This window comes from Gallus gallus, chromosome 9 (genome assembly GCF_016699485.2).
Source record: "Gallus gallus isolate bGalGal1 chromosome 9, bGalGal1.mat.broiler.GRCg7b, whole genome shotgun sequence".
Lineage (NCBI taxonomy): Eukaryota > Metazoa > Chordata > Aves > Galliformes > Phasianidae > Gallus > Gallus gallus.
In genome coordinates this window covers 23,145,881-23,169,325 of record NC_052540.1, presented here as the reverse complement: position 1 = coordinate 23,169,325, position 23,445 = coordinate 23,145,881, and the positions used below count along the sequence as shown (strand labels likewise).

Here is a 23,445-nt window from a genome sequence, read left to right as displayed (position 1 = left end):
TTTTATGTACTCTCTCTTGTTTTCTCCTCTTTTATCCACCACTGTACATTCTTTCATGTCTCAGTCTTTCGGATGCTAAATGTAGCAGTGATGCAGAAAAATGTTTGCTTTGGCTGTAGACTTGGCTGGCTTTTTCTCTTCTTAAGTTAATAAGAAAACAGACAGCGGGATCTTGCCAGGCCCACAGCTTTCTGTTCTTAGCGCAGACCCCTTGGAGGAGCTGCAAATATTGCATGAAGGACGAAAGGTTCCTAAGGGCTGGGAGGGGCAGCCAGGCGCCTGCAGCAGCTGCTGCCCTCGGCAGGCACAGCAGTGCTGGGGTGCAGCCGTCAGCTCCAGGCAGCAGCCCAGCTTCTCTGATGCACATCTCTGTCAGCTGCTGACCCACGGGGTTCTGCATGGCTGCAGCTGACACCCTGTGCAATGCTTTGTGTTTTCATTAGTCCATGGAGGTGTGAGATAGGATAGCTAGGTGGTAATGCTGTTCTTCATGCTCTTCCCAGTGTGCTGTCTTGATCACAGATGCTTTAGATCCGCAGAACCCTGCTGGCTGGGCTCATCCCAACTGCTTCTCAGACACAGCAGTTCAGTTAATTCCCAGCAGAGCCATCTTCTGGGTCCATCAGTCTGACTGATCTCCAAAGCTACACCTCCTGGCCCTGCCCTGTGCAGGGAGCAGCCACAGCCACGGGGTGCAGCCGTGCACCCACTGCTCTCAGGTGCCCCTGTGGGCCGAGCAGCGCAGTGCTTGGAGAGGTGTGGGTGCTGCACTGGACGGCTGCTTTCCTCTCGCTGCTTGCTGCCTGCCATGCACGTGCTTCCCATCGGTACTGTGTGGTTTATTCTATAAGAAACTGGGCCCTGGATCTCGGTGGAAATACGGAATTTTTACAGAGCTGAAATTACAGAAGTTTTGGTGTCTGTGCACTCTGGCTGTGAATGTACACTATTTGAGCAAAGCTGTCCCTATAGTAAACATAGCTGGTGATTTTTAAGAGTTTTGTCTGTAATGGAAGAAAAGACACGATCTGTAATCCAAGGCACTATGCCAGCAGTGTCCTACTTTGTCAAGGAAGACATTCCTGCAGTACATCCAGTAGAGCAGACTGGAACTACTCACATCAGAGCTTTGAAATCAGGACAAGTCTGAGTACCAAAGGCGATGTTCCTTCTGGCTGTGCCCTCCTCCTCTCGCTGCCTTGCTCTTGTAGGCTGATGGCAGCACAGAGCAGACTCCTACTGAGGATCTCAAAGTCATCTGCTCTGTGCAGGGCTTGAATCACTGGTAAGATTTGGAGGGTGATGAACGTCTTATACTGGAAAACAGCTTCTCTGTATTCCTTTATTAGCCACTTCAAATAACATGAGTTTTAGCAAGTTTTCTGGACTGAAAAGTTTTTATTGTCAGTCTATACAGAGAGGGTGCCTAGATATTGTGCCTTTGGAGAGAAGGTGTGACCCAGGAAAACTTCTCTGTTAATATGAAGGAGCTGAGGTGTTTGAGCCACCAGAGCAGCAGAGCTCGGAGCTGGTAGCACTTTACGTGGAACATGACCCTGGGGTTCCTCTTGGCTTCAAATAGCACTTATGGAATTGAGCGGTCTCTGACCCACATGGGGTGAAAAGGCCCCCTTGTGTGTTTAAATGTTGGCTTTTTGAGTGAGTTCAAAACTTCTTAAATAAACTGGAAACAACAGAGGATGTGATGCGGAGGTGGAATGTGAAGTCCCTCATCTGTGACTACAAAACCATGGGTAACTCAGCACTGATGTGTCCAAGTGAGCACCAGCCATGCGTTGAGGGGGACAGCAGCAGCACGGTGGGTCCTCCAGCTGGGGCTCCTGCAGGTCCTTCCCCACGTGCCTTCCTCCTTGTCCTTCACAGGCAGACAAGGACACCACAAGGCTACCACAATTTCCTATGGAGGTTTTCCTCTGGAGTTTGTGGAAAGGTGCTAAAAGGAGAGCTTTCCACTTGCACAACTGAACCGTTTGAATTGTCAGTAGGAGCCTGGCCTGGTGAGGAGTCAGCAGGAGGATGTGCTACATTTCCAGACGTAGTTTTCTATTAATTATTTCAAGACCAAGACAAGCCAAAGAGGCCGAATGACATTTCTCACATGTTAGCTCATTCCCAGGGATAGTAGCTTTCTTGGCCTCAATGGTTGACTGGGAATCTAGTTCTCACTGTGATTTCTTCTGAAAACCCAACCAAAGGAAGTGCTGCTCTTGCTGAAGCACGCGGTCTGTGGGACCTCTGCAGTGGGCAGGTGTTGGGGAGCCCTGCCTGGAGGCGGGCTGGAAGGCACGGGGCGGGGGGAGCGCTCTGGGCACATCCCAACCTGATGTAATGCTGCTGACTGTCAGGCCTTCCTGCTTGGTGTTGAAGTAAGGAAGGAAATAAATGTAGAAAGTGTCTAAACTGCAGGAAACTATCACAGAAAGAAATGTTAGAGGTAGTAAATTTCCCCGAAGGTTACTGGCTCTGCACGGTGCTGTGCAGCAGATGTTGACAGGGCCGGTTCAGGGCTTTCTGTGGAGCTGCAGCCAGCAGTCCAGGCAGGACGGGGCTGTGCCATGTGTGGGTCAGGGTGAGATGCTGAGGACCTCTGTTGAGCAGCAGAAGAAATGGACAATGTCTTTCCCGCTCCCCCCTGGGATCTGGCTGGTTGAGGTGATGCTGCAGTTTCAGAGCAGCCATCAGAAAGGTGGAAGGGGGCAGCCTTTGTCCCTGCAACCCAGCTCAGCCCTCTACAGGTGGGTGCGGTGTGAGAAGTCAGGGCCGTGGCATGTTGTGGGCAGCTGGAACCTATGGCTGGGCTGCTTCTGGAAGTGGCTGCCAGCAAAGTACTCTGCAAGGCTCTCTGCTGTACCGTTGGCTTTGTGATTGCCTCCAGAATAAATCCGCTTGGGAAGCTGAAGCCAGGATTGATGTTTCTAGCCAGAAAGAATGCAGTCTATGGAAAAACAGTAGAAGTTTCTGGTTGAGGCAGGATTACAGCAGGGATGACAGTAAAAGATCCTGCTTATGGTAGGGTTGCAGACGGGATGAGGTTTCACAGGAACTCAGGGTTTCCACTTCTGTAGACTGTGATAATTTTATATGTGCCTCTTTGTGATTTGAAGACAGACCCTTTCTGAGGCTGACTTCTTGTCCTGTAGAAGCAATCTGTAACTCATTTTACAATCTGAAGAATACATTTTTTCTTGTAAAATTGGGTTTTACTGGAGTTAGCAAAGCTGCAGACGGGTCTTTTAAATTTAGATGTATCACAGTATCTGAACAACTGCATTTAGTTGCTGGCAGTGCTGCGGGTTCTCTTGCAGCTGCTTCATTTTTGCATAGGAAAAAAATGTAGGGTGCACTCAGTGCAAAGTTCTCATAATGGGCTGAGCTGGAGGCAGCCTGAAGCAGTGGGATGTGAGCTGCCTGGCGGTGTTCAGGCTGAGCAGGGAGGCAAATCTCCTCTGCTCTCCACTTTCCCATGGCGAAGTGCAGACTCCTGGAACCTACTTAGCGTTTACAGAAGCGGTTGGAGAATTATTTGCTTAGCTTGCACTGTTATTAGTCAGAAGTGCTTTTATAAAAGTCTTAGTGAATTATGGTTAGAGAGAATTTCCACTTCCTAATGTTCAGTGAGAAGTATTGGGGCTGGCTTTGCTGCTGAAACCGGAGCCGCGGAGGTGATGAGGCTCACAGACTCACTGCCTTTACTGCAATTGCAAACGCATTGAGGTCACTCCGGTCTGGGCTGGAGAACCTGAGGCTCTTGCAGAAGACCTCCCAGAAGTTCTGCTGCAGCACTGGAACCAGCTGGATGCTGTAGGTGCTTAGAGGCATAAATTTCTGTTTAATGAGCTTTCAGTTAATGAACACAGATATTGTAAACTCATGCCCCTGATTATTACCAGAAATATCCGACGCGTTTCCCATTGAAAATGGGTACGTTCCTGAGGCCTCTTGGTGCTTCCTGCACTATTACCACGTCCTGCTCCTTGTGCTGCTTGGATGGTTGCAGTGATGGAGCTGCTGTCAGCAGGCCCTGCTCTGCACCTGGCCCTCCCAAGCACTGTGCTGGTGGGAAGCTGGGGCTGTTCCTGTGGGTTCAGCTGCCTGCCAGCACGTGGGGCACAAAGCGCTGGTGTGGGCTTTGCCTGCTTCCTTCCCAGATGTTAACGGGAATTTCGTTTTTGTCCTTTGATTGCCTGTTAGTGAATGCTGTAGGGATGCAGCTAGATAATTGCTGCACTGATTGTGAGATACATTAATGCATCCAAGGCCATCGGGGAAAGCGCTCATAACCTTCAGAATTTTCTTGTGTGGTGATCAGGGTTTTCATACGTGCCCTTGGAGAGTGTTAGAGCAGATTTTGTTTCAGCAGTATGTTGGCTGCGTTGTTAAAGTAATGCTAAGTTCAAAGAGCCCCAATAGTCTGTGTGGTATCATTGATCTGCAGCCAGGAAAACGGAAGCACTGGAGTAGTGAATGGCCTGGTAGCCAACACAGGTCAGATAGTCACGCGTTAGGGAAATACAGATGGAGAGGAGATAAAGACCCGAAGCAGTGTGCAGAATGAGCTGCTTAGCTCGGTGTCAAACACTGCGTGTAATTGTTCCCTGTGAAGTCAGCATTGTTGCGAAGGCTCCACACATTCAGTGTGAGTAATACAATGAATTTTAGACTGCAAAATCCTGCCTGGCAAAGCAGTATCTTTTGGAAGATATCCTAAAAGCAGCTCATTCATTGTTGTTTTCAATTGAAGTTCATGGACTTGTGGTACTTATTCCAAAAGCAGCTGGGTACAATCAGGGCAGGGCAGAGCTCTGATAGAGCCTACAAAGGCTGAGGTCAGGTTTGAGGCACAACATGTGTTTGCAGACATCACTCCTGAAAGGATAAAATGGGAAACCAAAATGAGATATTACTATGGGAAAAATGAAGCCTAGGCTGTGTGCCTCTGCCACGCTGCAGCTTTCTGAGGTGGGATTTGTAAGTGGGACCAAAGGACGTGGGATGTCCTACAGCTGTTGTGGAATGCACGAGCTGCTGACAGGAGATGCTCACTCTGGGTTCGTGCATAATAAGCAAAACACTGCCAATTACAAAAGTGCTGGATTGTTACCTTAGAGAAGTTGTACTACATTGTAAAGTATCTGTATTTCTGCAGACGCTTCCTGCAATGCAGAGAGACAAGTCTAGGAGCTGAAGTCTTTATTCTTTCGGCTCCATGGCTGTATGCTGTCCTTATTTTCACAAGTTCCAGCAAGGTAATAGTAGCTTGGTTTGATCTGTGCTGACAGTCTTAGCTCTGTCACAGCGAGGCCGTTTGCTTTGGGAAGTACTTGTGTTTGGATGCCCTATCTTTCCCCCCCCGCTTGAAGTGTGGTTCAGTTCCCTCAAGTAATCTTAGCTGTCAGATTTGAGCACCAACACTGAGCACGGCTGTGTGGAGGGGTGTCCTGGCAACAGGTGGGGGGGATATATTTACATAGTGGGGAGAATACTGAAACCACAAGGACAATGATTTGCTCAGGTAGTGCTGTGGGGGATTTAGGATGACGAACTGCAGTGGTGTGTATACATGGATACGCTCAGATGACATCAACCCGTCCTCCTTCCCTGCCTCCCTTCTGAGTGCTGTTATCCAAAGCAGAGCTTTCAGGAACTTGGAGCAGTAGCAAAAAGATTTGTTTTCTCTGCTTGAGTGTAGATTCCTTCAGAACAGATCATAAAGAGCAGTGCTGACCTCGGACAGCACAATGTTAGCAGGAATGTCAGCACAGAGTTTGGTTTCTATCCATCTCCCCGGTCTGAAGGAGATGCAATGCAGAGCCCCTGCAGTGCTGATGTGCCGTCCTGCAGGTGGAGGATATTCTCAGCTCTGCATGAGCTGTAAGGTGTTTGTGGAGCTGTAAGAGTGACTGTGACTGCTGCTTGTGCTGCCATGGCTGCTCCTCCTTCATTTTGCAGAGTCAAAAGCGCAGATTTGCATCTATGTTTCCTGTTGTAGCAGTTTTGTTTATCTGAGGCCATACATCTCTTGCAGCTGACCAGCTCCTAGGAGGTGTGAGCATGCAGGAAATCCACTGGAGAAGCGAGGAGAACTGTTTCTGCTTGTGATATCCTTGAGGGCCACTGACTGACAGGGCTGTGCAGGTACAAGCAAAGTGCACCCAGTTTCATGCCATTGCTTGTTTTCTTGTCAGTGCACTCACTGCTCATCTGCACACTCGTTCCAAGGAGTACTAGATCCAACACAAAGTAACTGCAGAGCAGCACCAGGTGCTGTGAGGTTCATGCAGCAGCTGGCTAACGATGTGCCTCTGCTCTGAGCCCACCCCCCACGTGCCTTTGGTGACATGGTGTGATGAAGAGCTGCCAGTGTGCTGCACGGAACGCCAGATTTCCCCTTATATTGGGGCTGTAGGAACTCTGAGCTGTTTGGTTAAAACATCTCCAAGTGTTCAATTGGAAGGCAAATGGCAGAAGTAAGGAAATTCTGGTTTTCATTATGCCTCTGCCTCTTCTGCTATTGAAATCACTGTTTGGAATGGCTCTGGTTTAAGTTGTTTTATCCCCCTCGTGTTCCACAGCAGCTCGACAGGAACACGTACAGACCTCTGCTCTGAGCCGTCCCATGCAATCATCCCCAGCGTGCCCATAGGCTCTCCAGCACCCGTGCCTTCTTTGTGTCAGAAGTTGGCCTTCAAAGTGTTCGTGTGCCCATGTGTGTGTATTCTCACATCCGTAAGAAGTAAAAAGTGATGTTTGAATCAAACCTTTCATTTTGAAAACATCAGAACAAAATGCTGATCTGCTTGAAATGTCCTGCTTTCAAATTGTGATGGTAATGAGCTCTTTAGAGTGATTTGGAAAATGATCCCGCTATGTTACCGGTGTTGGGACCCCGCTGTGTTTCTGGAATTGCTGCTTTGCTGTGCATTCAGGAGTACTGCATGTGTTAAACGTCGGCTTTCCTTTCCACGAATTTGGTTTTGTGTTGGCTTTTTTTTTTTTTTTTTTAGTTTGGAGTGTGAATGTGTGCTCAGTACAAACATTTGTTTCCATTTATACAACTTACAATTCAGTAATAAACAACAGATGGGAGAACAATATGCAAAAGAACAATGTCCAAATTGCCTTGTATCAAACACCACGTGAGTGCCATCTCCTTCTGTAAAAATAGACCCAGATCTCTTTCTATATGCTGCACTAGAAAGCAGAGGTAGTAACAATGAAGACAAGACAAAAGTGCTGCTGGAGGCACACGTGGGCCCTGTTTGGGCAGGAAAAAGGCATTAGGAATGAGTGAGCCGGTTTGTTCTTGCTTCTCTTTATTGATCTCTTTTTTTCTACTTTTTCTTTCTCCTGCAGGATTGCTGGTCCTGAAGCACTGATTTGCAGCCCGTGCTGCTGCCCCGCTCATGGCTTTGCCTCAAACACATGCTGAGCCCTGGCATGCAGGGGATTTGTTCTCACCTTTGGGCAATGAAATCCTATCTGACTTCTGCTGCTAATAAGTCTTAATCCCCTGCAGCGGAGGACAACGGCCTCGGCTGCTTTATTTACTGAGAAAAGATTAGAAGGCAATTTGTGCTGTGAGAAGTGCCGTGGTACTGAGAAGCTCTTGTGCTCGGTGGGAGGAGCAGCCGCACGCTTCCAGCTGCCCCAGGGCCCGGCGTGCAGCGGGGCTTTCTGAGGACTAAAATCCTGGCAGCCAGGTGGGATGGCTGGACAAGCCATGGACATCTCCTGCTTTGAGCTGCTGCTGCTCACAACTGCGCATCTGTCTGTGGCGTGGGGTTGTTTGGGTTGCTTTCACGTTTGCATCGTGGAGCAGGGTCATAAGGAGCTGCTTCCACCTGTCTGTGTGCTGGACGAGGGCTCAGTTACTGCAGAGCTGCTGCTGCCTTTCAAAGGGCGCCTTCGCAGTGCTCTCGTGACGTTCGTCGCGGAGTGGAGCTCAGTCAGATTGGGGAAGGACAGCAGAGGAAAGCTTTGCATTTTCACAACGACTGTGTGACTCGTCCTGCCCAAAGCGACGCGGGCAGTCTGTACGAGGCCGCCGGCCGCTCATTCTGTCTCGGGAGGACGCTCACACCGCGCGCTGCCCCGCGGGGCTCACACGGGCGTTTCTCGCCACGCTTCGGAGCTCTCGAGCGCTCGGGCTGCAGCGGGAAGAAATCTTTCTGCAGTGCCACGCTGCCTCCCGGCGGCCTTTAAGTCTCTTACACTGCTGCCTCGCGGCGAAGCAGCGCTTCGGTGCTCGCTGTGGCCGCAGCCCCCCCCGCCCCCCCCGTGCCGCTCCTCCCGAGGGCGCTGTGCCGGGCCCGGGGCTGCGCACCGCCGCGGGGTCTGCGGGAGTTACGAGGCGATAGAAGGATGCTGCCGTTACGGGTTAATGGCTTCACCTAACTTACTTTTTTTTCTTCCCCCCCATTGATACAGACTGTGCCGGCAGCAGCGTGTGCGTGAGAGGATTACGCCGCAGCTCTGACCGTTTGCTTAGCAGTGTGCCCTGGACTGCATTACTGCTGAGGCTCAGTGACGTCTAGGTTGTGCTCAGTTATTTCCCACTGAGGTTACACTGCCTTGCAAATTGTTCTGCTTCGGAGAGCTCTGTTCTGCAGTGCGCGTTCCTAAAACGGGCTGCTTCCAAGGGCTGCGTTGGAACAGAACTCCCTTCACCTGGGTCACTTCCTGGGTGGCTTTGGCAGCGGGGGAGCTGCACCCCCAGCGTTCACGTGTGTGTGGGTGACGAGCAGGACCAGATCACCTGCACTGTGTCCCCGCATGGAGGGCCCTGTGCTGCCTCAGCTGCTCTGCCCCACCACCAGGGCTCTGCTGACACGGGTGTGATGTAGGTAATTCAGTGCTGACACTGATGCTTCAGGATTGCCTTAGGTAAACAGTGAATTCAATACTCTTCCCTTCAGTGCTGTAAGGTAGGGCTGATAGCTGCTACGGTTTGCTGGAGAGCTGCTTGTAGGACATGAGGGCATCTAAAGGCTCAGTGTGTGAGCGCTGGTCTAAGCCAGAGGTGAACTCAGAGTAAGGGCAGCACAGTGCCTCTGTGCCCCAAGCGTGCATCCTGCTTGAGCTGTGGGAAGCTGCATGGGAGGTGTGTTCCTGAAACGTGACAGAACACCAAGGGCAGTTCTGTGGTGGTTCCAAGTCTGGCTGCATCTTTCTCCATGTTATTTACCAATTGTGAGACAGTGCGAGCTGGTCATGCCAAGAAATCTGTCCTGAGGGCTCATACTGCTCCTGGTGAGGCATATGATGGGGACAGGGCTTTCTCTCCTCGCTTGCTGCCCCACAGGATGGGTCTTCTCCCTCTATTGCCTGAATTATGACCTGTTTTATTTCTTGATTCATTCCATGCAGCAGCAGCTGCCTCTGGAGATGGACAGAAATCTCTCCATGCTGTGAAGAGCAGCAATTAAATCTAGGCTTTCAAATATTAACCAGAAGCCTAACTGCTTGCTGGCACACGTGTTATTGCACAATGGATTTGGTGTGTTAATACATGATAGTGGGTGTGCTTCTGTCTGTGCAGGGAGTGGTGTTTACGAAATGACAGTGCATATGTACACCTTTTGTGTGATGTTTGGTCCTGCTGCAAGCTGGGATCTGTTTGAACACATACAGTGAGAAAGCTGATAGCTCCTGAATGTTCAGAGCTCCTCTGCTTTTTTGTCTGTCACTTTGCAGCAGCCTCTGGTTCCCAGGCCACATCCTGTTCCTTGTATTTCAGCTGCCTTTCTCCCCTTCTGCCCTCCTGCTGGTTCTCGTTGCAAATGCCAAGAAGTGGGCGACTGCAGTGTACGATGTGTAATCAGGAGCTGAAGTGCTGACTCTGCATACCCCAAGTGCCTGAATGCCTCCGAGCGGGGACGTGGCAGGATAACCTCTGTGCAGAGTGATCAGAGAAGAGCTCACCCCTTGGGCGGGATCCAAACACAACATGGGATTAACTTTGCCCTATCTGTGCTGCTAGCTGCTGAGAGTCACTGAGAGAGCTTATGTGATCGGTCCTGGGCAAAGCACTTGTGGCAAACATGGGAGCAAAACTGCTGTGCCTCTGCATCGCCTTCACCCTCGTGGCGTACTACATCTACAGCCCCATTCCGGAGAACGTCGAGCAGCCCTGGAAGCTAATGCTGGTGTCGACGGTGTTCAGGACGCTTGGGCACGTGGTAAGTTTGGTGCTGTGATGGTGTGGGCCCAGTTGGGTGTGGTGATGTGGGGGGGGGGGGGGGGGGTTGGTAGTGGTGCTCTGTGGTGATAGATATATGGCAATATTTGTGTGTGATGCTTACAGATAATATATGGCAATACACTTAGTGAAGGGCAGTAGTATCTGGAATTGAGTGCTGAACTTAGTGCAAGCGTAACTGTACAGAAACTGGTAGGAAAGGTTTGATTGTACTGTCATGGAAAAACACGAGATTAATGTGTAGCACGAATGTGGATAAGTGCAAACAGGTTTGATTTGCTCTTTGGTCCTTTGCAGCTGAAGCTCTGCTCCTTGAACTTTTCCTGGCTCATAGAGCCCCTGTACTGAGCAGCATTGCAGGGCATGCCGGCCAGAGGAAAACTGCGCTGCTGTAGTGCTGTTACCTCTGTGGTTTTGTGGAAATCTGCTGACAGCATAGGCCTAAATGAAACCATCCTGGCTGTAGGGATGACAATGGCATGGCATGAAGAACTCAAACCATATTTTTATACTGAACTACCTGTAATCTTGCCTACCCAAAAGCACTACCTGTCTGAGCTGAGCAGCTGTAAGCTGCGGTCTGGGGAGGAAGTGGCATTGCAGTCTGTTCATGGTTATACAGCAAGAAGGACTGCTGTCAGCATGTTGTTCCATGCTAGTTTTAACATGCTGTGTTCTCAGCCTCGTTTCAGTCATGTAATGCAGCTATTTCATCTGAATAACTCTTGAGCCCATGCAGCACACAGACACAGGTGCTGCAGTTCCCACCTGAAACGTGGGTACCGCTTGGTGCTGGTCTGAGTCTGGCTGTGCTCAGCACCCAGCAGGGCTGCAGCAGGGTGAGCTCAGATCAAAAACAAGGTCAGAGATGAAGGCCTGGGGAGGAGAGGAGCTGTGTGTTGAGGGCATCTTTCTGCTTGGCTACAGCTACCATAGAGATGAATAGGAGGGAGTCTTTGAGGAGCTGTGGGATGGGTTTCCAGTTTAGCTTGGCCAGTGTTTGTGAGCAGCCTGTGTGCTACTGGCGCTGGGCTGGGCTTGGCAGTGTGGTGGTGAGCCAAAGCTGGGCTGGAGAGCTCTGTCCTGTTCTGCTGCTGCCTCTTCCATCATGTAAGTTTATGCACTTACCTCATTTCCTGCTAGTATTGCAGGAATCCTTAATTGCTCCCCAGGGTGCGGGCTGGATTAAACAGGTGTTGGTACACAGAACACCTGAAAGCTATTGTCTCTTGTGTATGATTTTGTACTCTTCCAATATAATTTTTAAATATGAAGCTATTGGTTGCTGTAAGGCTGCTCATATATGGACAATCTGCTCTTCCTCATCTGTTTTCCTGTCAGAAGCAGAAGAAACAGGGAAAAATCCATGCTTAATGAATTTAAAATGTCAGTTCTGTTGGTAATGAATTGCATTGGTGATGGGAACCCCTCTGAGCCAGCCGTGTTCTGCCCCCTGAGCTCAGCAGCAGCTTTGGAGGCTTGTGCAGCAAGTGTGAGCTCAGGCTGTGTGTAAAACATCACTTCTGCTGCTCCTGGGCTCTAGGCTGAGGCTGCTGAGCGACTGGGGCTGGCGAACTACATGGATGTCCTGATGCTGTTCTCGACCGCTGAGCACGTGGCACCGACCTCAGACGAGAACGTGACAGTGACAGACACGGAGCTCAGCGGCGTTGCCGTCCGCCTCTTCCTGCCCAAAAAGCCAGCGGATGGGCTGCGGAGGGCAGTGCTCTACTTCCACGGCGGAGGGTGGTGCGTTGGGGACGCAGGTGAGCTCTCCTGTCAGTGCCAGAGTTTGTACTGGAGGTCTCCACGTCCCATCGGGACTCACAGCAGAGAGGATCAGGGGACTGCATTTCAGCAGCGCAGCACGAGGAGCAGAACGAAGGGCTGCTCCAATGGCCGGCCCCGTGTCACTGTGTGTCATCTGCAGGCGCAATTAGGGTGTCTTACAGAAGGGAGCAGGACCGAGGAGTGGCTCAGTAAGGGGGAAATGTTCCACACAGGGTCAGAAAGAAACAGAAACCAAATGGGGATGCAGTGAGTGAAGGTTTGTGGCAGCTCCAGGGAGGGCACGGGATAGTCATCAATCCCTGGAATCGATTTTATGGAGTTTTGCAGTATCAGAAGTCATTTATTACTGCATCCTTCATTCTCATAAATGTGTTTCTAGGAAGGCAAGTGTGTTTCCTTGATTTCAGTTACTACTGTGCTGTCAGTGTTCATCTCATGCTTGGTATTCTTCCTTGTTAATTTCATCAGGGTTTTCTGAAATGTTTTAATTGCTGCTGTGCTTTTGCTATTAGTATTTTGTGGGATCTATGCTTATTTTCCTCTCAAGCCCAGTCACGCTCTCCCCTCCAGCAAGTCCTTTGGTTCCCTTTGCTCAGTTTCAGTGCTTTACATAAAAGGATGTAAGCGATCATCGTTGGCCGTCACCCAGACTGGCATCCAAGTCCTGTAGATGTGGCTGAAGTTCTCACCAACCAACCTGTAGGCTCAGCTCAGTGCCTGGCTGCTTGTTTCTGGCAGGGTGAGCCAAGCTCTTTTTCCCAGGCAAACTCTTTCATTTCAGTGTGAATGCGTGTGTGATGCTGAGAGCTCGAGCTGACCGTGCTGTGCCTCCTGTTTCCATTTCTCTCTGCCCTGACAGCTGAGCCTCCTGGATGTTGCACTGTGTAGTGCTTGGAAGGGACTGTAATTTTTTTTATCGTATTTAATTCTATTTGATAGCATTCAATGACAGCTGGATCTTCTGCCCAGGTTGTGCTTCAGATAACCCCACGGACACACAGCCTGATGGTGCTCTGCAGTCACCTGAAAGCTTTTGCCATGAGAAACCCGCAGCTGTAAATGTATTCGTTCTCAAATGTATCGAAATGGATTTTCAGTGACTCCTTTCATTTCAGGCATGAAAGGCTATGACTTTCTGGCAAGAAGGACTTCAAGCCAATTAAATGCTGTTGTGGTATCAGTCAAGTAAGAGATTTTCCTTCTAGATTAACGAGAGTTTGAAATACATGAATGGATTTCAGTTTCCTTTTGAAATGTATTTAATTTGGGTCATATGCTTTTCTTCCAGTTTGAAGTATTTGTAAGCAAACACTGTCAGGGTGCAGTGGTGGGTGCCGAGTGGGGGTTATTTCAGGCTCTGCTCTGTGGCACTGGGTGGGTTACACCACGTCTGAGCCTCCCGGATGGATGGGTCCTGCCGTTGCTGCGGGCACACGGACAATCTATAGAAGCTGAAAGGCAGATTGCTGTTGTTTTTGTTAGATGCAGTATTTTAAGGAGTAAACTGTGGGATAACATCTTAGACATCCTAGATAGAGAAAACACAACTCTGCGTATCCATGTGTGTCTCTTCATGAAAAAGAGTGAGGGCGGAATGAAAGGTACTCCTCAGTACTGAATAATGCCCTTCTGCTCCTGTCCAACAGCTACAGGCTGGCACCCAAATACCACTTTCCAGTGCAGTTTGAAGACGTGTATTCGGTGTCGAAGTTCTTCCTGCAGAGCAGAGTGCTCTCCCAGTACGGCGTAGACCCAACGCGGGTCTGCGTTGCAGGAGACAGCGCCGGCGGCAACCTGGCAGCGGCTGTGGCACAGAAGGTACATGGGTTGGCTGCCTGCGATTTCATGGAGGGTTAGAAAAGGCTGCAAAGAGAACAACGCAGATCTGTCTGGTTGGTGCGAGCAGGCTGTCGTGCAGGAGGTCCTTCATGTTCCGATTAAGCAGTTTGCTTCAGCCATTTAATGGCGTTGAAACATCCTGAAGCAGATTTTTAGTGTTCTAGGGACACTGTTTGAAAAGGGAGTTTCAGCAGTTTGACTCTCATAGTTCCCAACGACAGCAAAATAAAGGCAACAAGACTAATTGTTAGTGCCATTTGATCACTCTTGAGGTACCTCTTGTGCTTATTGAGGGTTATTTAATTAAGCCAGTATGAGGCTGTTATCTCTGGGAAGCTGGTCAGGTTGTGCCTGGCTGGGAAGGTCACGGATCCGCCACAGACGCTGAGGAGTGTGGGGAAGAAGTATGAGGAGTTAATTCTCTACTTTTAAGGTCTTCTGTTGGTCTGAGAGATCCAACGCTTTCCCCCTGAGTTTGTACTTATTTCCTTCATCTACAGCTGCTGGAGGACTCTGAAGTCACAACGAAGCTGAAGGCCCAAGCTTTGATTTATCCCGCTCTTCAAACCCTGGATCTGAACTTGCCATCTTACCACCAAAATGCAGACATGCCGGTTCTGTCCAAGTCGCTCATGGTCAGGTTCTGGAGTGAATATTTCACTTCCGATCCATCTCTCAGGGAAGCGATAACGTCCAACCGCCACGTCCCGGCCCAATGGGGCCACCTGTTCCAGTTTGTGAACTGGAGCACCTTGCTGCCCGACAGGATGAAGAAGGGCCACGTTTACACCGGCCCAGTGTTTGGGAGCCCTGCTCTGGCAAAGAAGTACCCGGGGTTCCTGGACCGGCGGGCGGCCCCACTGCTGGCAGCAGAGGCACAGCTGCGGGGGCTGCCCCCCACCTACATCCTCACCTGCGAGCACGATGTGCTGCGGGATGATGGAGTCATGTATGCCACGCGCCTCAAGGCAGCGGGTGTTCCCGTCACACATGAGCACGCTGAGGACGGCTTCCACGGGGCGCTGATATTTGTCACCAGCCCGGCTGACATGGCCGTGGGGCACAGGCTGCTGGGCAGGTACTTGCAGTGGCTGGAGGAGCACCTGTAGATAGAGATGGGTGCTGCAGCACACCTGGCTTATGGCTGGGTGCAGCTGAGTTTTGTGCAGGAGAATGGGGTCTGTGTACTTTGGGTGTGATTGCTGTAATCTGTGCTGCCCTGAGGTGTCTGCATCACAACATTTCTCGTCATCTCCATCAGGAAAACCAGCTTGATCCAATGTGTGCTTTTCCGCTGCTGCCTTCTGTGAGCTTAGGACCCAGGCACTGCATGCAGACCCATCTCCTGGCCGAGCCCCATCAGGCTGTGCCTGGCCCCCACTGCGCAGCTGCCTGGGTGTGGTGGGCAGTGCTCCCATTGCAGCCCACCTGGCAGAGCGTAGGGCTCAGCTGGGCAGCTTTTCATCCCTTCCCACTGCTGTGTCACAGCAATGGGCTTGTGACAGCGTGTGCCATCATCTTTTCACACAGCTGCTGCCTGGTGTCTGCTCGCTCCCTACCCCTTGTGCCAGGTGCACCGCAGGCAGCAGAGGAGCAGTGGGCAGAACCAGCATGTGTGGCAGTGGTGGAATCTGCCCACTGCATCCCTGCAGCATGGCTCAGGGTAAGCACTGCAAGACCATAGGGGATGGCTGTGAGATGGTGCAAGTACTAAAAATGTGCACCCGTCTTAGTATTTCATAAACCTCTGTAATAGAAGGTAGTAGTGTAACTGAATAGTACTGGGTGCCCATCAGATAAGGGAAGACTGTAAGGGTCCTGCTCTTAGGACAGTGCTGCTCTGTAATTATGTTCTGCTTACTAATTAAGCGTCATGTTCCTGTTATCCCTATAACTGTTCAGTACTTTTTAAGAATAAAACAAACTTAGCAACATTATAGATTTGAAGAAGGAAGAGTTCAGCACTGTTCTGAACCAATATCCCATGTAGAGGTGCTCTCTATATTAAATACGAGTCCCTGTAGTTGGGTGGTGAGCACAAACGTTGGCTGGCTGTTGGTCTGAAGGTGGTTGCAAAACACCACCAACGAACTTGCAGCATCCTGTTTCTTTTGCACAAAAGTTACTGCATGAATGCTGGTTTTTCCATGTGTGTATGCAGGCGTTCAGATGGATGTGTGTCATGGTTGCTGTATTTGTGTCTTATGTTGAATACAAAAAAACTTTTCTGATTCTAATGCGATGTTATTCTTTTCCAATAAACGGAATATGTGGGTGACAGAAAGTCCAAGTGAACCTCATTATGCACAGTAACTGCCACAGACAACCAGGACTAAATTCAGGGTCATGAGAAATGTGCTGCGAAGGGGGTGAGTCTGTGCAGTACTCCTGGGCACGCTAAAATGGGACGAATGTTTGAAAACACTAAGCTTATTTTGTGAGTATTTTAATTGCTTAACGATTTTAAAATGCCTTTTTCTTTGAGGTGTTTGTGTTGTCCTGCACTCCTTCCACGCTCACTGAACTGAGGAATGAAGCCAGGCAAAATGGACGGCAGTTCTTGAGGTGCTTCGTATCTACTGAGCCATGAGCGCTGGGAGCTGGCAGTGAGCATCCCATCCCATCCCATTCCATCCCATCCCCATCCCTGCTGATGGCGGAAGGCAGCGGCTCTTGCCCCGCTCCTGCAGTTGGTTGCTGCTCAGTGGGAGCAGTGCTCGTCTCTCCAGGGAAACAGCTTTTGCACATAGGTCCGACTTTCCCACCATCCCATCTGGGAAGGAGGGGTTCTGCAGCTCTGGGCATGGAGGAAAATTGTGTTGGACTTTTCGAAGTGTGCGTTGTTAAGATCTGTTCCTGCAGGGGACAAAGTTTAATTGAATGGCCGAAACAATTTCAGGACTTCCCTCTTTTTCACACCTTGGATATAATTGGTGCAATTCCAAAGAACAGATGGCAAAGTACTCAAGGAGCTGTTGCACAGGACGTGCATTATCAGAACCCGTTATGCAAACAGCATTCCACATGCAGTCATAACACTGCAGGCTTGTTCGTGTGTTCCTCTCATAAAAGCAGAATTGCACATAGAGAAACGTGGGAGTGGAGGGATTTGGGTTTTATCTGCGACTCTGTCCAGCTCAGAGAAGGAATGAGTCACAGTTATCCTGGGACGCAGGTAAACCTGGTGCTGAAAAAGGTAAGGCAAACGTGTGTTGTTCCATCCCTTTGCAGCAAAGGTAGGAGCGGGTGAGGCTGCTGTGCCTTACAGCACATGGGTATGCTGCTGTGTGCGCTGTGCCCAGCTGCTCTCTGGCATCCCTCTGCTCTCTCCTGCAAGCCCTATGGCCTCTGATCATTCTGGCATTTGTTACCTGAGGGTCTCTGCCCTGCTCCGTGCTGCTCACTGGGGTATCTGGGTGGGGGCCAACCCCCTGCTCTGGGGGCTCTGCTCACAGCCAATGCCGGTGACCTGAGCCAAATGCAAATGTGTCCACAATGAGCCATCCAATATGCGTGACTCATTTGATAGGCCTCAATATAACATACACCAACTAAAGGGTCCTTAATGACAACAAATGTGTCTGACTTTCTTCTTCAAAGCCCCCAGGATGCTAAAGAACCCCAAGAATTTAAAAGCACAGCCCTGACTGATGGCTGAGCCTGCCCCGTCTCCAGCCAGAGGCACATCAGGCTTTGAAGACTTGCTTTGAATGGACGGGGAGTGGTATGGTGAAGCTTTCGGAAGCAACGCTCCAGCAGCTTGCCTGCAGGACAGCACACACCTGCATGCATCTGCACACATCCACGCGCACGGCGCAGTGCTGCGCTCACTGGGGCGGGTTGCTGTTTGAATTGCTGGTGGTGGCATTGCGTTGCTTCCCTGTGACAAGGTTTGTACTGAAGCTTTCCACTGCGTGACCTGCTGGCCTAAAAAATATATGACTGCTGCCGTGTCTCAGCCTGCTCAGTTCAGTGCATTTCTCCCAAGCATGGGGTTTTTGGAAAATAAATCTCCTGCCTTCCAGTGGAGAAAAGGAAAAGCTTACCGGTCACCCAGGTACCTGGCAGGACGAGCCTTGTGGCGGTGCTGTGTCACTGAATATCCTCACTGCCCGTGTTGGAAACTCTAATAGAGGAATGTGGGTCTGTTTGGGTGTAATGGAAGCATGTCTCTGCACACCTGGTACTCTGCCCATGTGGTGCTGTTTCCAGATGCTAGATATGTTGGTGATGTTTTCCCTGGATGCTTTCTTGGTTGTTTCATGCACATTTTTAACAAAATAAGGATATCCTACACATTGCAGCAGAGCACGGAAGGAAGAGGCTGGTGGCTGTTTCATAAGGCCTAGTATGATGGAAAAAAGCATCAGAAACTTGTGACATCAGTTTCTAAATAAATGAACCATCCAAGACTTAGTCACTGTGGGTTCCCCCTCCCTGGAGGGATTCAAGACCAGGCTGGGCAGGGCTGTGAGCAACCTGCTCTACTGCGAGGTGTCCCTGAACCGGGTGATCTCTAAGATCCCTTTCAGTACAAATCATTCTATGGTCTCACACAGAGATGGTGGATGTGTGTAGTACTTTGAGGAAAAAAGAGCACTTTTGGCTTGTCATTTCTCAATGTGCTTAGAGACTGCAGCTCTCTTCAGCTGGTGGCCCAGCGCAGGGGCAGGCATTCAGCAGTGCCTTCAGGGGCTGCAATGGCACTGCGGGCAAAGGCATTCTATGTGTTCCCAAAGGTGTTCATTTTTTCTGATGCTTTTTTTTTTTTTTTATAGAGGTTGTCCTCAGTGTTCTGAAGAGCTCTAAACCTCTTGTGGCCAATATATCAGCAGAGTTGGAGGCAGATCCAGAAGGTAGTATGGTTAGGTTGCAGTTGGACTTGATCATCTTTAAGGCCTTTTCCAACCTGAGCAATTCTGTGATCCTAAGGGAAAAGCTGTCAAGGAAGTGCATTGCTCCCCACTCCCCCCTTCCCTCTGAGCTGTCAATATTCTATACATATTCCTATTTACTATAGGATGAAAAAGCAATGGCCTTCTGCTATCATCAAAATGTATGAGATCTGCTCCAGCGAGCGGCTGGGTGGGCACGTGTGCCTGCTGGCTTACCCACTGCAGGGGTCTCACGTAGGCTGCTCCCTTACGGTCAGCTTCTGTGGTAACACCTCCACTCGTCCTGCAGCACCTCATCTGCTGCAGGGTGCCTCCGTTGGCCATGAGTCATGACTGGTGAGTCATCACTGATGGGTTGACCCATCATGTGATAGGTTTCTTTGCTGCTCCTTCCATTCCGTTTTGAATTTTTTATGGCTCATATCATGATAGTGATGCAAAGAGGAAGATGTTGCTCCAGCGTTGGCAGCCACCTCCCGACAGCCGGAGCCGGCAGGCTGGGTATGGAGTGGACATGGCGGGTTGCTGCTGGCTGTGTGAGCAGGTGTGTGGCACTGCTGCCAGAGCTCAGGGCTGTTACTGCTGCCTGTGGCAGAGCCCCTGAACTCCCCTAGTAGCTGGTACAGCAGATAAGCAGGCCTGGAAGAGTGAAATGGAACCCCTATGCACTTTGTAGCTGGCTCCATCCATCCCACCCTATCACTTGGTGGTCGTGCTGGCTGTACAGCACAGCAGCACTGTGAGTTGGGCAGGTGCTGCTCGTGCTGGAGCTGTTCTGGCTGGGTCACTGTGCTGTACCCAGGGCAGCTCACAGCACGGGGGGGAACTTCTCCTCTGCTTCTTGCTGGTCCTACACAAACTTGGGGCGCCTTCCTGGTGCTGTGCGGCCACACAGATCGCGCCTCCGCGTGACTCACCAACGTCTGCATCACATGCAAACGAGAATAAAGCGTCTGCCGTGCGCCGAGCTCTGGCAATCGGATGGGTTCCACTGAGGGATGGTTGGTGTGAACTCATCGAGGGAGCAGCCCCAGCATGGTAAGCAGCACGCTGTGCCCCTGCGTGGGGAGCTGCGTGTGGAGCTGTATGCTGTGCCCCTTCCTGCTCTGCGGGGAGCTCCTGCATGGCCTCACCCATTGCAAGCCAGCAGCCCCTCTGCTTCTGCTGCTTGCATCAATGTGTCTGCCAATGCAGAAGCTTGCTAGTTGTTATTTGTACTTGAAGTGCTGGTGGCAGTGTGGTCACTTCTGCAGCTGCTCCGCAGGACCCCAGCAGTCAGGGCCCAGGTGTGCCTGGTGCTGCTCCAGCCCCACCAGCTCTGGGCTCATTGGTGCTCTGGGGCACACAGGGAGGAGTGGGTACTGCTGTGGGGAGCTGTGTGTGCTGTGCCTGTTCTGTCTCGTGAGCCACTTGCAGAGCATAGTGTGGCACTTTGCTCCGAGGTCCCCTTTCTCAGGGTAACGTGCTTCAGGCACCAGAGCAGCTCTGAGAAGTTGTGATCTCTGCAAATCGTGTCCTTATCCAGTCTGATGCAGACTTTGTGGCAGTCACATTGATGTCCTTTCAGAGCTGAACCTTAACTTGATATCAGTTGTAGCCCATGTTCTACTTTCCTAGCACTCGGTCTTCCCCTGTGCTCTGACCAGGTTGCTCTCTCTGGTGCTCAGTGCCCCTGGGGATGCTCAGCAGCAGGTGGGTGGTTTCTCTGAGGAGGAGGGCTGAGCACCTGTGCCTCTGCTTGATTTCTTTGAAACAAAAGCATTTACATATCCAAACCCCAGGACAAAAGCAAGGTTTCTCCCCAAGCAGCCTCCTGTGAGGTGCAGCTCCCCAGGAACGCTTGCTCCTCACCACCATGCCGCAGAGCCCCGGGGCAGCCCTCTGTTCCGTAGGGATGCTCAGCCCTCCTACCCCAGAATGTGCAGGAGCAGGGGATGTGCTCCACCTGCACCGCTTCTGTGCCATCCTGGTGCTGGGGTGCCAGCAGAAACGTGAACACACCATGAATGGCTCCATCCATTCAATAGAAGCTGTCTGGTAAGTTCTTAAAGAGTTCTGAGAAATGCCGTCAGTGCGACAGTGCTGCTGAGCTCATCTTTCTGGAAAGGGGCTGATGCTGCACTGCCAGGGCAGCGCGGGCGGAAGTTGTGTAAGGGAGCTGAGGGCCGCAAGCGGCTGCTGCCTGCAGGGTGTCACTGCCCGGCCGCGCTGCAGGGCGCCCCTGGCTGCGTGCTCTCCTGGGTGTTTGCTCCTCACTGCCCCTGCCAGCAGCTGAGAGCAGAAACCTTGTGCAAGCAAGGTGTGATCTTCATGCACCTACTTGCTACCTGGGCCGTAGGGAAGGAAGCAGTGTGCCATGTTGACTTATTGCAGCAACAATACAACAATGGCAACATGATGGATTGTGCTGATTTTTGCTTTTTCATTCTGCCTTTGCAGGCTGTGAACGGGACAGACGGCTGCCAGGAGGTGGGAGCAGCCCTGGAGAAGGCTTACCTCTCCACCATGTATAGCCTGGAGTTTGCTTTGGGTGCCATTGGGAACAGCGTTGTTGTGCTTGGTTACATCTTCTGCCTGAAGGAGTGGAAAAGCGGCAATATTTACCTGTTCAATTTGTCGCTGTCAGATTTGCTGTTCCTGTGCACTTTACCGGTCCTGGTGAGCAGCTACTCCCGAGGCCAATGGATAGGTTCGAGCATCCTGTGCCATAGCAACAGGTTCCTGCTGCACGTCAACCTGTACACCAGCATCCTCTTCCTTACCGTCATCAGCATCGACCGGTACATGCTCATGAGATATCCTTTCAGAGATCACGCTCTGCAGAAGAGGAAGACAGCCTTCATTGTGTGCATTGCTGTCTGGGTTCTGGTGATACTGGAGCTGCTGCCGCTGACGTTCTTCCTGGAGACGGTGTCGCCGGCCAATAACTTCACGTGCCTTGACTACGCGAGTTCTGGGGACCCGGAGAAAAGCCTCATCTATAGTCTGCTCCTGACGCTCTTTGGGTTCCTCATTCCCCTCGCTGTCATGTGCTTCTTCTACGTGAAGATGCTGCTTTTTCTGAAGACCTGGAAGGATCAGAGCAGCTCTGTCCTGGCTCTCGAGAGGCCGCTCACCCTGGTGGTGCTGGCTGTCACCACCTTCTCGCTGCTCTTCACCCCATACCATGTGATGCGCAATGTCCGCCTCGCCTCCCGCATCCCAGCCCTCAACATGTCCGTGTGCACCCAGAGCGCCATCAACACTGCCTACATCGTCACCCGGCCCATCGCCTTCCTCAACAGTGCCATTAACCCCGTGTTCTACTTCCTAATGGGGGACCACTTCCGAGAGATGCTGATGGCAAAAGTAGTGCAGGTGTTGGGCAGGCTGAAAAGCACAGGCAAATGAACTGCTGGGGAGAGCTCTGGCATTGGAACTGGGGGAAAGCTGCGTGGGAGAACAGCAGCAGCATGCACTGCTTTATTCTTTAGATAGCTTTGTTCAGGTGACAGAACACACAGCAGCTGAGGGTGTCCCTCTGAAAGAGTCTGTTGACAATTCGTGTCCAGCAGGACAGAGGTAGGGTCAGCTGGCGGCGGGCAGCCCGACACCGCACTCAGCATAGGGTATGCTGTGCTCTGTTGAGATTGCAAATAAAATATAGTTGTGACATTTCTCAGCAGGAAATTTTGTTGTCATACATCTTCTGTGATCAGTGATCTGCCAGTCGGTGCCAGACCAGACCCAGGCCTGGGGGAGATGTGTTGAAGCTGGGTGCTGCCCAGGCTCCCTGTGGAGCCACCTTTGCATATGTGACTTCCTTGCCTGCTCTGCAGCTCCCCGGGGGTTTACGTTTTGGCATGAATAGCTGTGCCCATTTACATCTCCCGTCTGTTTGGGCTGGCACCAAGGATGTGCACCAAAGGAGGTATGCAAAGAGGTGGAGAGACTGAGCTAGCAGCAAGGTTGGGTAAGTGGCTGCTTCCCCCTGTGACTAAGGCCAGGAGGAGGGAGTAGGGCTGGGCAGTGGGACAGGCAGGCCTTGCACGAGCTGTGCTGTGTGCAGGCAGCTTTCTCTGTGCTGCCAGACCTGGCTGCAGAACACCAGTAGGGCTCCCAATGATGCATGGAGGAAATTCTCAAGTAAGAACAAAAGCGATGCATTTCTTTATTCCTGCCTCCTCTTGCTGAATCTAGCTTTGAGATGCAAGTAAAGGTTTGCCTAACTTCAGGTGGTTATTTCTGAGAGCAGAGCGTGCAGTTATGGGCCTCCTGGTCCTTGTGCTCACAGTGCTGGAAGAGAAGAGGAGCAACAAGGAGCTGGCTCTGCCCGATCACCTCCTGCAAAGCACTGCAGAGGAGACACATAAGGCAGCAGCTCTGCTCTTCAGCTCCTGCAGAGCCACAGGGACGTGGTGAGGTGCTTGCCAGGAGCACGGAGGCCATGGTAGGCTCAGAGCTGAAGACCATGGAGAGGAACTGGTGCTGTGCCGCTGCTGTGCTGCAGGATGGGCAGCCCTGTGCCTCCTGGTGTGGGGAGCAGCTCGGGGAAAGCAAAGCATCAAATTCTGACTCCCTGCACCAGCCCAGAGCCAGGCAGTCCCTTTGGCAGCGGTGTGGCATTGCTGCTCTAATGGGACTGAGGATGATGGGCGGCTTTAGTTTCTGAGTGTTTGAGTATTTAAATTCTGTTCCGTTGCTGCTCTCTTTCCAGACAAC

At 51.2% G+C, this 23,445-nt stretch overlaps 2 protein-coding genes and 1 non-coding gene across 12 annotated transcripts; all 3 read left to right on the top strand.

Annotated features, from left to right (window-relative positions):
* Positions 1–10,005: 10,005 nt before the first annotated feature.
* Positions 10,006–19,563, top strand: AADAC (arylacetamide deacetylase). Of its 7 annotated transcripts, XM_046898764.1 has the most exons (8): positions 10,006–10,199; positions 11,763–11,985; positions 13,126–13,195; positions 13,657–13,828; positions 14,350–14,927; positions 16,335–17,739; positions 18,628–18,705; positions 18,870–19,563. In XM_046898764.1, exons 1-6 carry the CDS (start codon positions 10,062–10,064, stop codon positions 16,375–16,377), a joined length of 1,224 nt encoding a protein of 407 aa, XP_046754720.1. In that variant the 5' UTR covers positions 10,006–10,061; the 3' UTR covers positions 16,378–17,739; positions 18,628–18,705; positions 18,870–19,563. The 7 variants fall into 7 exon arrangements, with proteins under 7 accessions (XP_046754720.1, XP_046754719.1, XP_025009228.2 ...); XM_046898763.1 differs by having other exon boundaries at positions 18,628–19,563; XM_025153460.3 differs by lacking the exons at positions 18,628–18,705; positions 18,870–19,563 and having other exon boundaries at positions 16,335–17,045; positions 17,450–17,800.
* Positions 19,500–19,567, top strand: MIR1754 (microRNA 1754). Its single transcript, NR_035255.1, has one exon. It is a non-coding gene; the product is annotated as a microRNA 1754 (primary transcript).
* A 152-nt stretch (positions 19,568–19,719) lies between these two features.
* Positions 19,720–22,413, top strand: SUCNR1 (succinate receptor 1). 4 transcript variants are annotated; one of them, XM_040705986.2, is made up of 3 exons: positions 19,720–20,436; positions 20,554–20,781; positions 21,184–22,413. In XM_040705986.2, the coding sequence occupies exon 3, from the start codon at positions 21,250–21,252 to the stop codon at positions 22,132–22,134; it is 885 nt and encodes a 294-aa protein (XP_040561920.1). In that variant the 5' UTR covers positions 19,720–20,436; positions 20,554–20,781; positions 21,184–21,249; the 3' UTR covers positions 22,135–22,413. The 4 variants fall into 4 exon arrangements, with proteins under 4 accessions (XP_040561920.1, XP_046754723.1, XP_046754722.1 ...); XM_046898767.1 differs by having other exon boundaries at positions 20,551–20,781; XM_046898766.1 differs by having other exon boundaries at positions 20,526–20,781.
* The last annotated feature ends 1,032 nt before the right edge of the window (positions 22,414–23,445 follow it).

Excerpts from the sequence above, each read along its gene's own strand:
- AADAC (XM_046898764.1), top strand. The coding sequence starts at position 10,062 with ATGGGAGCAAAACTGCTGTGCCTCTGCATCGCCTTCACCCTCGTGGCG. Across the intron at positions 13,196-13,656 it reads GCTGTTGTGGTATCAGTCAA|CTACAGGCTGGCACCCAAAT; the intron begins GTAAGAGATTTT and ends CCTGTCCAACAG. Across the intron at positions 13,829-14,349 it reads CAGCGGCTGTGGCACAGAAG|CTGCTGGAGGACTCTGAAGT; the intron begins GTACATGGGTTG and ends CTTCATCTACAG.